The 14,812-nt window shown below is 43.1% G+C and overlaps 1 protein-coding gene across 1 annotated transcript in view; it reads right to left on the bottom strand.

Annotated features, from left to right (window-relative positions):
- The window catches only part of Ola1 (Obg like ATPase 1), a 147,501-nt gene extending 133,034 nt beyond the window's left edge, over window positions 1-14,467 (bottom strand). Inside the window, exons 1-2 of the mRNA XM_004660331.3 lie at window positions 14,335-14,467; window positions 12,643-12,743 (exon numbers count right to left, since the gene is read on the bottom strand). Coding sequence (XP_004660388.1) covers window positions 12,643-12,743 — 101 coding nt within the window. The 5' untranslated portion in view covers window positions 14,335-14,467. The remainder of the gene's footprint in view (window positions 1-12,642; window positions 12,744-14,334) is intronic.
- Window positions 14,468-14,812: the final 345 nt, after the last annotated feature.

Genomic DNA, 14,812 nt, shown 5'->3' with positions numbered 1-14,812 from the left:
TTTTAGGGCTGGAGAGATGGCTTAGTGGTTAAGCGCTTGCCTGTGAAGCCTAAGGACCCCGGTTCGAGGCTCGGTTCCCCAGGTCCCACGTTAGCCAGATGCACAAGGGGGCGCACGCGTCTGGAGTTCGTTTGCAGTGGCTGGAGGCCCTGGCCCGCCCATTCTCTCTCTCTCTCTCTCTCTCTTTCTCTCTGTGTCTGTCTCTCTCAAATAGATTAAAAAAAAAAAACAGACAAAATAGAATTTTTAAAGAATTGTTGATATGTTTTGGACTACTTTCCATTTCCACTGGTATGTAATAGATAGTTCACTGCAGTGAATATAGAACATACAGGAATTTAAAATAAGAATCCTTTCGTTTGTTTGCTTGTTTTAACTAGAAGAAATGAGAAAGTAGCTAAAGATTGTGTGTTAATTATGAGACCAGTCAGGGCTTGATAACTGTCTAGCTATGATTATGTAAAAATGTTTGCATATGAACTAAATTTGTTAACAAAAAATACTCAAGAAATATAATAGTCCTGCAAGCATGATGGAATTATGGGTGATTATTTTTCTCTCTTTTCCAAGAAAAATTCAAGGTAAAAATGTCTATTCAGATGAGATCTAATTAGCCTATATTCATCAGGAAAAAAATGTACTTAACCATAGTTAGCTCATCTGATTGAACTTATAACCAAGAAACCAGTCAGTCCTTTTTTATTTAATTCTGAGAGCCCTATAAAAGAATGATGAACAAAAGGTAAAAATCAAGGCTTTATCTAAGTACAGGTGAGAAGTATGGTTAACAAGACATTGAACTGCACCAACCTATATGTCTGTAAATACTGCTCTTATCACCTTCAGACGAAGCATTTCAGACAAGTAGAAATGTTTGCTAAAATAGACACATGAATCATTGCTGGTTCCTAAGAATACCACTAGTCAAATCAGTAGCTTGCAAATGCCTGGGTAAAAGAGATCAGTGAAGGGAAAGGCAGGCATTCTCAGGTCGCCCTTCTGATCACCTGATAAAAAACACTACGATTTAAATCTACTCAGGTATGGAGGGGTAAAGTCAGGTTTTAGAAATGCAGAGCTAATTGTCAAATAATAAAGTGAATCCTTTAATATGGAAAAAAAAAGAAGAGACGTGACTTTGAACATGTTTTAGTACTTGTTCATGGAGGCAAATACAGGAAGATGTTAAAGACACAGAAAAAATGAAGCCCAATCAGGGACTCAAGGGATCCTTACTTTCTACTCTCCCTCAGAAAAAAATGTATTCAGGACTGGAAAAATTTCTTATTGGTTAAGGGGTTTGCCTGTGAAGCCTAAGGACCAGGTTCTCTTCCCCAGTACCCACATAAACCAGATGCACAGTGTTACATGTATCTGGAATTCATTTGCAGTGGCTGGAGGCCCAGCTACACTCATTCTCTTTTTCTCTATCTGCCTCTTTCTCTCTCTCTCTTAAATAAATAAATTAATTAATTCAAAAATATAAGAAAGAAATGCAAGGCTAGAGTCATGTTCAGCTAAAAACTCATGGACTATTGGCAGACTTAAAGGATTTATAGTAGCAACTTTTAGGAGCCTAGTACCAACTCTAAAACTCCAGAAATAATGATTAAGAGGAAACCACTGGTTTCCATACAGCTGGCTTTTTATTTCAACCCTGTCAGACTAGATGTCATAATACTTAATTTACAATAGTCTTTACATCAGGCACACATCTTTAATCCTAGCACTGGGGAGGCTGAGATAGGAGGATTGTCATTAGGTTGGAGGCCAGCCTGGGCAACAGAGGGAGTCACAGGTCAGCCTGTGCTAGAATGAGACCCTGCTTCAAAAAACCCTAAATAAGCCGGTGTGGTGGCACACACCTTTAATCCCAGCACTCGTGAGGCAGAGTTAGGAGGATCGCCATGAGTTTGAGGCCACCCTGAGACTACATAGTGAATTCCAAGCCAGGCTTGGCTAGAGTGAGACCCTACCTCAACAAATAAATTTTAAAAAAACTAAATAAATAAACAAATAATAGTCTACTTATAAAAGTATACTCAGTCCATTTACTTCCAAAAATGCAGTAAAGCTTATACTGCTTTATTTTTTAAGTGTGTATGTGGTGTGGTACCCCATGCATTCTTCTGTGGCCAGGGAGGCAACCATCTAGAGGCCAGAGTAGAGCAGGGGGTATCCCACCCCATCAGTCTTCCAGCAGGTCTTAGTTTTAGCCACAGTCTCTACTGATCCGGAGCTTGCAGGACTCCAAAGATTCTAGTGCTTCTGTTCCTCTCCAGAACTGGTGTTATAGACACGTGTGGCTCTGCCCAGCCGTTTATATGGGATGTGGAGTGAGGTTGTTGCCCTTGATAAATATGACCTTGTGGTTTTTGGTCTTTTGTCATGTGTTTGTGGAAAGAATATGAAGGATTTGGTACTTTGGAATAGAGAAACTTTGCAGTGCTGAAAAGAGATCTTGATGGGCTGTTCTGGTGAGAATAAAAATAATAAATGTGGACCTGGGCGTGGTGATGCACGCCTTTAATCCTAGCACTTGGGAGGAAGAGGTAGGAGTATAGCCGTGAGTTCGAGGCCACCCTGAGACTGCACAGTGAATTCCAGGTTAGCATGGGCTAGAGTGAAATCCTACCTAAAAAATAACAAGAAATGTAGGCTGGAGCGATTGCTCAGTGGTTAAGGTGCTTGCTTGCCTGCAAAGTCTAAGGACCTGCATTTGATTCCCCAATACCCAGGGAAAGGCAAATGCACTAAATGGCACATGCATCTAGAGTTCGTTTGCAGTGGTGAGAAGCCCTGGTGCACCATATTTACTCGCTCTGTGTCTGCCTCTTTCTCTTTGTCACTCTCAAAGAAATAAATAAAATAAAAAATACTTTGCTGAAGAGATGGTTTACCAATTAAGGCACTTGTCTGGGAAGCCTAAAGACCCACATTCGATTCCCCAGATCCCACGTAAGCCAGACACATAAGGTGACACATCCACACAAGAAGGCGCATGCATATGGAGTTTATTTACAGTGGCTGGAAGTTCTGGTGCACCAATTCTCTCCCTTCCTCTACCCACCCCCTTTCATTAAAAAACAGTCCAGTCTGTTGGACTTGCCTCAAAAATCTTTTTTACAAATAAATAAAATATATATTTAAATAATAATAATAAATGCAGCTGGATAAATGGTTCAGCAGCTAAGACAGTTGCCTGCAACAGATGGTAAGACCCTATTGCTGAAAATATCAAATGCCTGGGCTGCTAACACTGAGAAATCAAGCTGGAGCTGAGCTGAAAGCCTCCTTCCTATTAGTCAGTTGTAAGAGTGCTAGAAAGAGCTGTGCAGCCTTTTGGGGAGAACAGTCATCTACATCCTTAGCCAGGAATGGAAGGAACTTGCAAGCTTTATGGTGAGCAAGCCTGGCCAAAGGTGCCAACTGCTACAATGGTGGCATGTCTGTTATGAAGGAAACCAACTATCTTTGCACTACAAGGTCACAACCAACTGTTCTCTGACTGGATTTGATACCTGCTCCACTGGAGGAAATTTAAGCCTGAAGTAGAAAACCTAATCAAAAGCCTATGGGCTAAACCAGGCGTGGTGATGCACGCCTTTAATCCCAGCACTCAGGAGGCAGAGTTGAGGCCACCCATAGACTACCTAGTGAATTCCAGGTCAGCTTGGACTAGACTGAGGATCTACCTTGAAAAGCCAAAAAAAAGAAAAAAGAAAAGAAAAGAAAAGAAAAGAAAGGAAAAGAAAAGGAAAGAAAGAAAGAAGACAAACAAACAAAAAGCCTATGGCTAAAGAAGTCATAAACAGTAGAGGGGAAACTACTACTGTTGTTTGGTCAACTAGATAATAATGCCCACCAAACTGCCCTCTAAACATGTTTATGCCCATATATTAATGCTACTCTCACTTTTGGTTAGTTAGAGAAGCTTTTTTCTCAGATGGTGAAAAATTACTGGGGTGACTCAAAGCTCACCATAGTGCTGAGAAGAAATGACAGTGGAGTGTTCAGCACTAAGTGAGATATCTCTTATCACACCCTCCAAAGCTCAGGGACCATTGCAGAAGAAGTGGCAAAAAGAACGTTAAAGCCAAAGGAAGAGGAGGAAAGCACTGTAACACTGTCTTCCAGACACAAAGTGCCTATGGCATTCATGACCTCCCAGTGGCTGGTAGAACAATGATGGTATCAAAAGAGACTAGGGACTAGATAGAAAAAGGGATTCAGAGGAGGGGGGCAGAGGATTGTGGGAGGGTATTATGATCATGGTATATTTATGGAAGTTGTCAAAAAAAAATTTTAATTAAAATTCCACCAAACAAAAACTCCTAGAAGGGATAAAAAAAAAAAAAGCTGGGCTGGAAAGACAGCTTAGCAGTTAAGCGCTTGCCTGTGAAGAATAAGGACCCCGGTTCAAGGCTTGAGTCCCCAGGTCCCATGTTAGCCAGATGCACAAGGGGGCGCACGCATCTGGAGTTTGCAGTGGCTACAAGCCCTGGTGTGCCCATTCTATCTCCCTCTTTCTTTCTCTGTTGCTCTCAAATAAATAAAAATTAACTAAATAAATAAATAAAAACTTCAGCAAGGTAGGAGAATATAAAGTAGCCTTCATATATATCAATAACAAACATAAAAAGAAAGAAACCAGGGAGGGCTGAAGAGTGGGCTCAGCAGTTAAGGCATTTGCCTACAAGCCTAAGGACCCGAGTTTGATTCCCCAGTACCCACATAAAGCCAGATGCACAGGTGGCACATGGATCTGGAGTTCATTTGCAGTAGCTAGAGGCCCTGGTACACCCATTCCCCCATTCTTTTTCTTTTATTTTTTGGTTTTTCAAGGTAGGGTCTCATTCTAGCCCAAGCTGACCTAGAATTCACTCTGGAGTCTCTCAGGGTGGCCACAAACTCATGGTAATCCTCGTACCTCTGCCTTCTAAATGCTTAAATTAAAGGTGTGCACCACCACACCTGGCTTCATTCTTTCTCTCTGTCTATTTCCCTCTCTCTCTCTGTCTCCCCCCCCCAAAAAAAAATTACATGGCTTGGAATTTCCCTAACCAAGGAAGTAAAAGACCTATAAAATAAAAACACTGAAGAAAGAACTAGAGGAAGACATGAGAAAATGAAAAGACTTCCCATGCTCAAGGACTGGAAGAATTAATATGGTTAAAATGTAAAGAAAATGTGTGTGTGTGTGTGTATGTATATGTGTGTGTGTATGTATATGTATTTGTATATGTATGTATGTATGTGTATATATAAATAAATAAATAAATAAAATATGGCCATCCTACCAAGAGCAATATACAGATTCAATGCAATTCCAATCAAAATCCTGGCAACATTTTTGGAGTTAGAAAAATCAGCCAGGCATGGTGGCACATGCCTTAAATCCTAGCACTTGGGAGGCAGAAATAGGAGGATCGCCATGAGTTCGATGGCAATACTGAGACTATGTAGTGAATTCCAAGTCAGTCTGGGCTACATCAAGACCCTACATCAAAAAACAAAAATACAAACAAAAAAAAAAAAAGAAGAAGAAGAAGAAGAAAGAAGGATCACTCTCAAAATTCATATGGATGCACAAATGGCCTCAGAGAGCCAAAAGCAGACTCAGCAAGAGGAACACCTCTGGTAGTATTACCATACCTGATTTCAAGTTATACTAAAAAACCATAGTAATAAAAACAGCATGGTATGGTACAGAAACAGGCACAAAGATCAGTGGAATAGAACAGAACTGAATTGAAGATCCAGATATGAGTTCAAGTAATTACATGTACCTGATCTTTAAACAACAGGACCAAAAACACTCACTTTAGCAAATGGTACTGGAGAAAATGGATAGCCATAGGTAGACGGATGAATTTGGACCCTCCCCTTTTCACCCTGCACAAAAATTATATCTGGGGGCTGGAGATATGGATTAGTGGTTAAGGTGCTTGCCAGCAAAGCCTAAGAACTCATGTTCAAGTCTTCAGGTCCCATGTAGCCAGACACACAGTGATGCAAAAGTACATAATGTAGCATATATACACAAAGGGGCACATGTGCCTAGAGTTGGTTCGCAGTGGCTGAAGGCCCTGATGCTCCCATTCTCTCCCTCTCTCTCTTCCTCTCTACCTAAATTTTTTTTAAATCATATCTGATAGGATAGAAAACCAATAAGACTCCAGAGAAACCTCCATTGCTCTTTGGCTAAGAATATTGGACATGGATTTCTAGGCTGTAATCCAAGCTGCTCTCACTTTTGTTTGGAGAATCTGTTTCCTATTATAGATGGTGGAAAATACTGGGGAGATCCAGGATATATCAATACATCAAGAGTAGATAATTGATTGCCTACCATGAGATGGGTCACCTCCACCACATCTGCCAGGGAGCCCCGAAGTCATTACAGAAGAAGCAGTGACACTCTCACACTAGGTTGAAAACCAGTTCCAGGGAGATGGCAACAGACACTGTGGTCACTCAAGCCTCATCAAACAGAGATCCAGAGGCTACACTAAATCACATCTCTATCTTGCCCTCCAAGGCTCAGGGAGCACTGTAGAAGAAGGAGTGAAAAGACTGTGTAAGAGCCTCAGGGTAGGTGGAATTAGCCAGAGGTACCACAACCCCCCCATGCTGACTGAGGCATTTCAGACCCCACAATATATACCAATAACCTCACTAGGACCTTCAAAAGAATGGGGGTGGGGAAGAGGAAATATAAGAGTACAACCTTTGCATTAAAAAAAAAAAAAAAAACTCAAGCTGGGCATGGTGGCACACACCTTTAATCCCAGCACTTGGGAGGCAGAGGAAGGAGGATCTCCATGAGAATGAGGCCACCCTGAGAGTACATAGTGAATTCCAGGCCAGCCTGGACCCTACCTCAAAAAATAACAAGCTTCTGGATTCTGACTCCACCTCCCATTGCGAGGATTACAGATGCATGCATACTCTTTGTGTCTGCCTGCATGTGGGTTCTGGGGATCCAAACCCTGGTCAGCAGGCTTGCACTAAGTCATCTTTTTGTGTTTATGCAGGTTCTTACAGAAGGGAGGAGGGAAGGAGGGAGGGAAGGACAGACTGGTGGGGAAGGGAGGGACGAGGGAGGAAGAGTGAGGGAGGGGGAAGAGAGGGAGGAAAGGAAGGAAAGCTAAAAAGAAAAGGAAGGCTGGAGAGAGAGATGTCTTAGCGGTTAAGGCACTTTCCTGCAAAGCCAAAGGACCCAGCTTTGACTCCCCAGGACCCACTTAAGCCAGATGAAACATCTGGAGTTCATTTGCAGTGGCTGGAGGCCCTGGAGCACCCATTCTCTCTCTTTCTCCACCTGCCTATTTCTATGTATCTCTCTCAAATAAATAAATAAAAATAAAATTTTAAAAAGAAAAATGAAGCTGGCTGGATAGATGGCCACCACAATAGCCCAATTAAAAAGGTTTACTTCTGGGGGAGGTAATATGATGGAGAATGGAATTTCAAAGGAGAAAGTGGGGGTGGGGAGGGAGGGAATTAACATAGGATTTTTTTTATAATCATGGAAAATGCTAATAAAAATTTTTTAAAAAAGGTTTACTTTTTTAAAAATTTTATTTATTTGAGAAGAAAGAGGCAGATAGAGAAAGAGACTAAGAATGGGCATACCAGGGCCTTCAGCCACTGCAAACAAACTCCCAACACATGCACCACCTTGTGCATCTGGCTTACCTGGGCCCTAGGGAATTGAACCTAGGCTCTTTGGCTTTGCAGGCAAGCACCTTAACTGCTAAGCTATTTCTCTAGCCCTGGGTTTACTTTTATGATACAAATTCTGACAATCCATTTAAACCTATGCTGTAATTCAAGACATGAGTGGAAAGGAAAACATGAAGAAAATTATGGTAAGAGAGATGATCTTTTCGTTCTGGGTTTGGTACCCTACTGAAAAATATGATTATATAAGAAAGATACAATAAATCTCTCAAGTCTTTGGCTCAAATTTCCTGGTGTAAATATTATTACTAGAGAAGAACTGAGCATGTACATGCTAAGTGGAGACATGTAACTGGAGACTATGAGCAGATATGAGCAGAATTAGAAATGTGAATAATGAACTTACACAATCTGAATAGAAGTACAAAGTAGAAAAATGGAAGCCAGCCAGATGTGGTGGTGCACGCCTTTAACCCTAGCACTCGGGAGGCCAAGGTAGGAGGAATGCTGTGAGTTCGAGGCCAGCCTGAGGCTACATAGTGAAATCTGGGTCAGCCTGGGCTAGAACGAGACCCTACATTAGCTTCCAGCCAGCCCTGGTAAGGTACCAGACGACCTGTGGAGGAAGCCCACAGGCTCTAGGGCTTGCCTGGCAATCTTCATTAAACACAGTACATGTGGCCACATGAAAGCTCTCAAGTGAGATGAGCAGAAGTTTCTCCCAGCTACTCTAAAAATTGTGAGAAATAATAAACTATTGTTTGAAACCATATTTTTTTACAACTTCATACATGTAGATAAAGTTCTTGGATCATATTAGCCACCTGATACGCCCTCCTGTCCACTTCCTACCTCTGCTGAACGCTTCCTTCTCAATTAGTCTCCCTCCTTACTTTTATGTCTTTTCTTCATTTCTTTGGACCTACTGAGTTTAATTTCAGTTGCTTGCAGGAGCATGGATGCAGGGTTATTTCCTAGCATTTGATCAATCTAGCAGTGGCTATCCCACTGACAAAAATGACTCCCCCGTCCCCAGCACTCACTACCTGCCAATAGCTCCTCAGGGAGCTACAGGGCCTCCGTGGGCCTCCCCGTTCAAGGCTGGAATGATGACGGGCAAGGCAAACGTCTGTAGTGTTTAGACTCATGTGAACCTTATTTTGGACATTTCCAAAACCTTTTTCCTCAGTAATAAATAGCTCTGACAGATTCTGTAACTGGTTTCTGGCATACTGGAAGAAGGTAAGTTGCAGGTACACCAAAGAACATCCCCCAGCAGCATCAGCCAAGCAAGAAAACCACTTTCCTGAGGCAGCAGTTCCAGAGGGTATGGACAGAGTATACTTAGCTGTCCCAAAATCCACGTCCATCCACCTTCCAGACACAGTTGGCCAAATTACTTGGCCCTTTGACCCTTTGGGTAGCCTGGAATTCACAACAGCTTTAGACCTTAAGACTAAGGTAACAGGGATGGAGAGATGGCTTAGTAGTTAAGGCACTTGCCTGCAAAGCCAAAAGATCAGGCTTCATTCCCAAGGACCCACGGAAAGCCAGATGCACAAGGGGGCGTATGCGTCTAGAGGCCAGGGTGCACCCAAACTCACTCATTCATTCATTCATTCATTCATTCATTCATTCTCTCTCTCCCCTCTCTGCCTCTTTCTTGCTCTCTCAACTAAGTAAAATAAATATATTGGGGATAAAAAAGAGTAAGGTAACAACAATCCTAAGGATTACTGAGCTACGAGCTGAGAAAAACCTGGGCTCTTGTCAATACCACAAAGAATGTCCTCTATGGCCAAAGCAGTCAATCTATGACTACAAAACATGTATTTCTGCATAAAACAAGAACCTTCCAATTAAACCTAGGTTATCTGGGACACTGTGGTGGCCCTAGTAGAATTCAGTATCATGTAAAGCAGTGGTAGCAATAAGAAGAGCAGTCCCTGACAAAAGCAAAGCAGTCTGGAATAGCAAGTCCTTTTCCCTAAGAGCTTCTAAACCACCACAATAAACTGGTCCAAGAGGACTCTCATTCACAAAGGGCCACTCAGATAATAAGAAGCAAGACAGAACCACAAATTCAATCCCTGTATTCCTACTCTGATACTTTCTTCTTCCTTAAAAGCACCATTAAAACATGATTTTCATTACAACTACATACAGCTGTCAAAGGAGGAAGATTATCCCATTCATAAATTACTGGGCACTTACTATGTTTCTAACACCTGTCTAAGCATTAGAAATAATCAATAAATAAGAACAACATAATCCTTGCCTTCATAGAATTTAAAGTCAATTGGGAAATGCCAAATATCTTATTAATGTAGACAATTTGTATGAAACACTCAGAACAGACATCTGCATATAGCACGTGTTCAATAAATAACAGATTAGCACCAGGTATGGTAGCTCACACCTGTAATGCTAGCCCAGGGATCTGAATCACAGGAGAGTTACAACAGATGAGAAACAACCAGAAGTTCATGTATGTGTGTGACTGACTCCACATGAACCTGCCTGCAGCACCCTTGCTCCGTTCCCTGCTGAAGCCTAGCTGTTCACTCGTTCAAATCTATTCATCTAGCAAGTGTTTTTCTTATTTAAAAATAATCAACACTGTGTTTCTTACAACTGATCCTACCTGATACAATTAAAGAAAGATGGTTCCATAAAAAGGAATTTTGCAATCAAAACCAAAACTCCATAAAAAACCTCTAAAATAAGTAAATTTGCATGTGTGAAATTCAAATGTTCAGGGGACTTGATCAAAACAAAAATAAAGTAAAAAAATACACACACACACACACACACACACACACACATACATAGAATGTGCTTTGGGGCTGTGGATATGGCTTAACAGTTAAAAATGCTTGCTTGCAAAGTCTGATGGCCCAAGTTCAAACCTAGTACCCACATAAAGCCAGATACACAAGATGGTATATGCATCTGGAGTTTGTGTGCAGTGGCAAGAGGCCCTGGCACACCCATGCAGGCTCTCGTGTTCTGTCTCTAACAAAGAAATAAAAATTTTAATAAAAAGTAAGTAAATAACATGCTTCAAAATAACTGAGCAAGAATATTTTGTTTAAAAACACAAGCAGTATATTTATACTGAATACCAAAATCATTTAAGTTATTTTCACATACACTGATTATTATAGTTAGAAAAAAATTACATAGAAAATATTTAGAATAGCCCCTTTTGAATGTATCCCATTTGAAGTAAAGTTGCTGACTACAATGACTCCAAAAGCAAGAGACGAATGTTAGTGTCTAAAACTGTCTTTCATACTAGTGTAGTAAAGCTCACAGCAAACATAATGATCATGTTTGCTTTCAGATTTATTGACAGTACCCTACAGTACTTTGCTTGATTATTTGTTTTGCTTATACTTCCACTCTTTATTTAGTCATACTTTGCAAGCAGATTCTATCACAGCAGGAAACCCCTTCAAAATGTAAACCTCTCTCACTCTAGGAAAAGACTGAAATTAGGACAACCACATTTGCTCATGTTTTACATTACAAGAATTTAAGAACTGGGGTACTTGAGCATATCATGCTCCTTTTGGTGAGGACTGACAGGGGCTCCATGGAGCAAGCACATGGAGCAACATGGCTGGCCTACCTGCCACCAATCTCAAGTCCCAAAGCACTTCCCAAATGCCCTTAGTCATCTTCATACATCCAGAATGGGTCTGTTACTCACCAGTGTAACCTAGACACTTTTGACATGGTATATATGAAATACTTCATGTAGGTGTGGTTGTACTTTTTGTTTGATTTTTTTGTTTCTGTGACTTTTGTTTTGAGACAGGGTCTCACTCTGCAGCCCAAGATGACCTGGAATTCTCTATGTACAGACCAGGTTGGCTTCCAACTCTTAGCAATGCTCCTGCCTCAGCCTCCAGAGGGCTGGAATTACAGATTTGAGCCACCATGCCTCGCTAAGACAGTTTATAAGATTAGTAGAAGGTAATATATAATAGAAGGATAAATAAAGAAAGAGCAGACATAGAATATGTAAGTCACATGTGTACAGATTAGTATGACAAATCACACATGTATTTTCTCACTGTTTTATTTGTAAATAAGAATCAACTTTAATTTTTCAAAAAGTGACAAAATTCAGTGTTGTTCTCAAAACTTTTAGATTTAAACACTTTTTAACAGGAACCCTTTACCAAAAAAACTTCAATAGTGGGGCTGGAGAGATGGCTTAGTGGTTAAGGTGTTTGCCTGCAAAGCCAAAGGATCCTGGTTTGTTTCCCCAGGACCCATGTAAGCCTGATGCACAAGGGGGCACATGCATCTGGAGTTCGTTTGCAGAGGCTGGAGGCCCTGGGGCACCCATTCTCCTTCTCTCTCTCTCTCAAATAAATAAATAAATAAATATTTTTTAAAACTTCAGTATTATATTCAAAGTTGTCACCTCTTTGACATTAAAAATTCACCTATCTGACCCCTACTCTGCCAAGAAACTCATCAAGCTTTATAAATAAGTTTTGAAACTACCACCTAAATTGGGAGTGTTGGTGCAGGCTCAGGTAGGAGGAACTCAGGTGAGTTTGTGGCCAAACTAGGCTACAGTGATTTCCAAGTCAGCCTAAATTGAGACCCCACCTTGAAAAAAACAAAAAACTACTTCCTAATTTATCCTTGTGGCCTCTCATAGCCAGCCTAGGAAGGAATACAATCCAAATCAAATACAATACTCTATTTCTCCCGCCAATGTTTTAAGCAAATGTGGTTTGGCTCACTGATATTATAATTCTCACTGCTTCATCTGAGCTTAGCAAAACAAGTAACTCACTTTGGTATTGTATGCATGCAATAAAATACACGTGAACTAAAACCTAGCTTTGCAACACTAGTATTATAGTCCCTTCAATTTGAAAGAAAGGCCCAAAATTTTTACAAAATGAAAGTAAGAAATTCCCTAATACTCACCCAACATTTGGTAATCCCACGATACCAATTTTCAATGATGTTCCAAATCTTCCAATGATTGGGGGTGGTTTAATTCCATCACCACCCTTTTTGGGGGGCATCTGAAATATCAAAACAAATTTAAGAACAAAACTTTTTTACTATCACTATGGACAAAGCATATTTCATCATATAAAATATATTACTGAATAAGCCGGGCATGGTGGCACACGACTTTAATATCCCAGCATTTGTGAGGCAGACGTAGATGGATGGCCCTGAGTTCAAAACCAACCTGAGACTAAATAGTGAATTCCAGGTCAGACTGGACTAAAATGAGACCCTACCTCGAAAAACCAAACATATATCTGGATAAAAGAATAAAATATAATATATACCAGTGCTAAAAGGGGGGCTAAAATCATTTTATTTTGCAACAAAAAGGGTGGAGGTGTTTCTGTGAGAAGATCTAATTTTAATGACTGTTAAGCAGTCGCTCCTCCTAACTAGTCTTGGAAAGACTGGGGCACCAGAAATAAATGATAAACTTGAAATCCTGTTCCAACCTTCCATGGCGACTGCTCAAAACTCACATTCTTTATCTGACATACTGTATGAAGGAAAGCATTTGGAAGAAGGTGCAGAAATGAAAGTCAAAGAAAGCCTGTTTTAGAAACACGGGCCAAGTCACCTCCAAAAGCCACACTATGATTTCTTTAATATTAATCTGCCCTTCCTCCCTCCTTCCCTCCCTCTCCCCTATCCCCATCTCTCAGAGGAAGGAAAAAATGCTGAGGATCCAAGGCTTCAAGCGCGCTAGCCAAGAACTCCGCCACAAATCCCGCATCCTATACAACCTATTTTTGTTGTTGCTGTTTGTTTTTTCGAGGTAGGGTTTCACTCTAGCCCACGCTGACCTGGAATTCACTATGTAGTCTCACGGTGGCCTCGAACTCACGGCGATCCTCCTACCACAGCCTCCTCGAGTGCTGGGATTAAAGGCGTGCGCCACCATTCAACCTTTTTAATTTACAAATCCAAACTTTATCCGACCCTCCGTGCTACTTCAGGTTCTACCTTGCAGAAACGATCTGACCTTAACCATTGCCAAGTGCACTTAAAGAGGACTGGCTGAGCCTCACGTCTTAGTAGTTGAAAACTGAAACACACGCTATATTCTGTCTGGGCTGTGCCTCCTACGGCCACTCTGGAGCCCTGTTCCTGGAGTGATATTCCAACCTCTAATCCCAGACTCCACCACCCCGCCTCCAAAGGCCAGCGATCTCCCTTTTCGCAGGGTCCTGACACCTGTTCTGGGCCAAACTCCAGGCCTCCAAAGAACAGCTGCAGGAGTAGATCCCGTCCAGTCGTCTGGCCTATCAGGAGGACGGCCGTCCCGGCAGCCAGAGAAGTCGTCCGCCCAACCCCTTTCCGCTCCGGCGTGGGACACACGCGTCCAGCCCGGGAGGGAAGGCTCTCCCTCCCGAGAGCGTGGCGGGGTGAGGCGTGGGCCGTTCCCGGCGACGCGCGGCCTAGTCCGGGAGCGCCTCATTCATCCTCACACAACCCCACGCCGCCCGCTGCCCTCAGCCCATCCCGGCCGCCCGGCCCGGGGCCTGCCTGCCGCCGACCTCAGCACCACTGACCCCCGGCCGCCCCCCACCCCAAGATCGGCGGAGGAAGCTCCCTCCGCCGGCTCCCGGAGAGTCTCACCGTGCTCGGGGGAGGACGATGACACCGGGGGTCCCCGATTACAGGAGCCGGGTCTCGCCGGCAGCCGGAGGCGGGGAGGAAGGCGGAGAGGAGCGCAAGGCCAGCCCCTCGGCCGAGCCGCACGCACCACGGCGGAGGCGTCCGAACGGGCGGGCCAGGGCGGCACCTGCGCGCAGGACGCCGCGCCCCGCCCACCAGCCCGCCGCGGGCTCCGCCCATTGGCCCGCGAGCCCTGCGGAGGCGGGAGCAAGGTGGGCGGGGCGAGCGGGATGGACGGGAGGCGGCCCGGCGTCCCCGAGCGCCGCTCTTCCGCCCTCGCTCCCACGTGGGCTCCCGGGCCGCTGGGCTCCGCTTCCGCCGTGATGCGCGTGGAGCTCCCGGAGCCCGCCAGCCCTGCGGCCCCCGCCCCTTGTAGCCTTCCTTTCCTGTCACTTTCTTCACTCGGTTCACACGATGCGCGCCCGGTAAACTTTATTAA

This window comes from Jaculus jaculus, chromosome 4 (genome assembly GCF_020740685.1).
Source record: "Jaculus jaculus isolate mJacJac1 chromosome 4, mJacJac1.mat.Y.cur, whole genome shotgun sequence".
Classification (NCBI taxonomy): Eukaryota; Metazoa; Chordata; class Mammalia; order Rodentia; family Dipodidae; genus Jaculus; species Jaculus jaculus.
This window is presented reverse-complemented; position numbering and strand designations above follow the sequence as displayed.